Source organism: Sardina pilchardus, chromosome 20 (assembly GCF_963854185.1).
Source record: "Sardina pilchardus chromosome 20, fSarPil1.1, whole genome shotgun sequence".
Classification (NCBI taxonomy): Eukaryota; Metazoa; Chordata; class Actinopteri; order Clupeiformes; family Clupeidae; genus Sardina; species Sardina pilchardus.
Window position 1 is genome coordinate 30,365,500 of NC_085013.1, and position 2,500 is coordinate 30,367,999.

Consider the following 2,500-nt stretch of genomic DNA (forward strand, 5'->3'; position numbering starts at 1 on the left):
GCATGAACACCATCATCACTAACGGGAGAGAATCATGCTTACTGTGTAAAAGAGCAAGAAGATACATACATTCCAAAGGAGACTTTAGCATCTTCATCTTATTTCAGCCTCTCGGAAGCTCGTGCCTGTTTCCACAAGTGTGTTTCGACCGCAGGAACTGCTATTTGTAGGAGTCCCCTCAGGGCTGTGTGTGTGTGTGTGTGTGTGTGTGTGTGTGTGTGTATGTAAGTGTGTGTGGTCCAGTCTGCTCCAGTCATCTGTGTTATTATTATGCTCTCTGCTGACTCAGTCAGGGAACAGGTGCTCTTAGTCACACACACACATACTGTACACACACACACACACACACACTCTCTCTTTCTACTTCAACTATCTGTTCATCATTCTTTTTGTCTTTCTTTCTCTGACTTTCTCTTTCACACATTCTCTCTCTGTTGTTCCTGCTCTCTTCTCTCTCCCTCCTTCTCTCCCTCCCTCTCTCTCTTTTCTCTCCCTCCTTCTCTCCCTCCTTCTCTCTTTTCTCTCCCTCTCTCTCTTTTCTCTCCCTCCTTCTCGTGCGTGCGTGCGTGCGTGTGAAAAGGATGCTATAGAAATAAACACATACTTAATTGCTGACTTAATATTATAATATTGATTTAATCAGTAACTAACCATGTGTCACTGTAATAAGGTCCTAAGTTGCTCTCCGTATTTTCCTTGTTGTGGTTGCCTTTAACCTTCTATGTTGATTGTTCTCTCTGGTTCTCTATAGCTACCTGTAACGTTCTATGTTGATTGTTCTCTCTGGTTCTCTATAGAGAATGGGAATGTGACGTCGCGGACATTTCGCGGTTGCGCCGCGGTGGCGTCTGGGATACATACGTGAGGCCACTTGTACGCTGCTGCCAATGCTGTACCATTGTAAACATCGTAAAACATTGCTAACTCGCTGTTTCTAACACTGTTTTTCACACATCATGGGACGAACCTCTTGTGTTGTTGGATGTAACGTCCGTGCCCACGATCGTCAGGTAAAAAAAATCAACAACGGAGTGTCTTTGTATTACTTTCAGGGTCTCACGTCCACTCTCCAGATGGTCTGTCATAGGGATCCATGTTACCGATCAAAGATATCTTTTCTATATAACGTTTCCTCGCGTCTGGCAGGAGCTTGTCTCTGTACGGTCCATTACTACTTCTACTACTAGTTGTTAGCATAGTAGCCTAAATGTTTACATCTAGTGTTACTGTTTTGGCTAGCCGATCTTGTTCGAAATATCATAGGTTTCCATAGGTTTCTTGTTTATAATTCGCGCCGCGGCCTCACCTAATGGAGGAAAACGCCCTTTTTGTCCCAGAATGCACTGCGCCGCTAACTTCCGTTCCCATTCTCTATAGCTACCTGTAACGTTCTATGTTGATTGTTCTCTCTGGTTCTCTATAGCTGCCTGTAACGTTCTATGTTGATTGTTCTCTCCTGTTCTCTATGGCTGCCTGTAACGTTCTATGTTGATTGTTCTCTCTGGTTCTCTATGGCTGCCTGTAACATTCTATGTTGATTGTTCTCTCCGGTTCTCTATGGCTGCCTGTAACGTTCTATGTTGATTGTTCTTTCCGGTTCCCCGTGGTTCCTCCAGCCCTGCTGTACGCCACCATCTTCGGTAACGTGACCACCATCTTCCAGCAGATGTACGCCAACACCAACCGCTACCACGAGATGCTCAACAACGTGCGCGACTTCCTGAAGCTCTACCAGGTGCCCACGGGCCTCAGCGAGCGCGTCATGGACTACGTGGTGTCCACCTGGGCCATGTCCAAGGGCATCGACACCGACAAGGTCACACACACACACACACACACACACACCTGGGCCATGTCCAAGGGCATCGACACCGACAAGGTCACACACACACACACACACACACACACACACACACACACACACACACACACCTGGGCCATGTCCAAGGGCATCGACACCGACAAGGTCACACACACACACACACACACACACACACACACACACAAGGTCACACACACACACACACACACACACACACACACACACACAAGGTCACACACACACACACACACACACACACATACACCTGGGCCATGTCCAAGGGCATCGACACCCACAAGGTCACACACACACACACACACACACACACACACACCTGGGCCATGTCCAAGGGCATCGACACCCACAAGGTCACACACACACACACACACACACACACACACACACACACACCTGGGCCATGTCCAAGGGCATCGACACCCACAAGGTCACACACACACACACACACACACACACACACACACACACACACCTGGGCCATGTCCAAGGGCATCGACACCCACAAGGTCACACACACACACACACACACACACACACACACACACACACACACACACACACCTGGGCCATGTCCAAGGGCATCGACACCCACAAGGTCACACACACACACACACACCTACACACACACACACACACACACACACCTGGGCCATGTCCAAG

General features: G+C 48.4%; 1 protein-coding gene across 1 annotated transcript in view; it reads left to right on the forward strand.

The window, feature by feature from the left end:
* kcnh5b (potassium voltage-gated channel, subfamily H (eag-related), member 5b) overlaps positions 1 to 2,500 on the forward strand; it is a 42,567-nt gene that overhangs the window by 23,433 nt on the left and 16,634 nt on the right. The window contains exon 8 of the mRNA XM_062522208.1: positions 1,617 to 1,816. Coding sequence (XP_062378192.1) covers positions 1,617 to 1,816 — 200 coding nt within the window. The remainder of the gene's footprint in view (positions 1 to 1,616; positions 1,817 to 2,500) is intronic.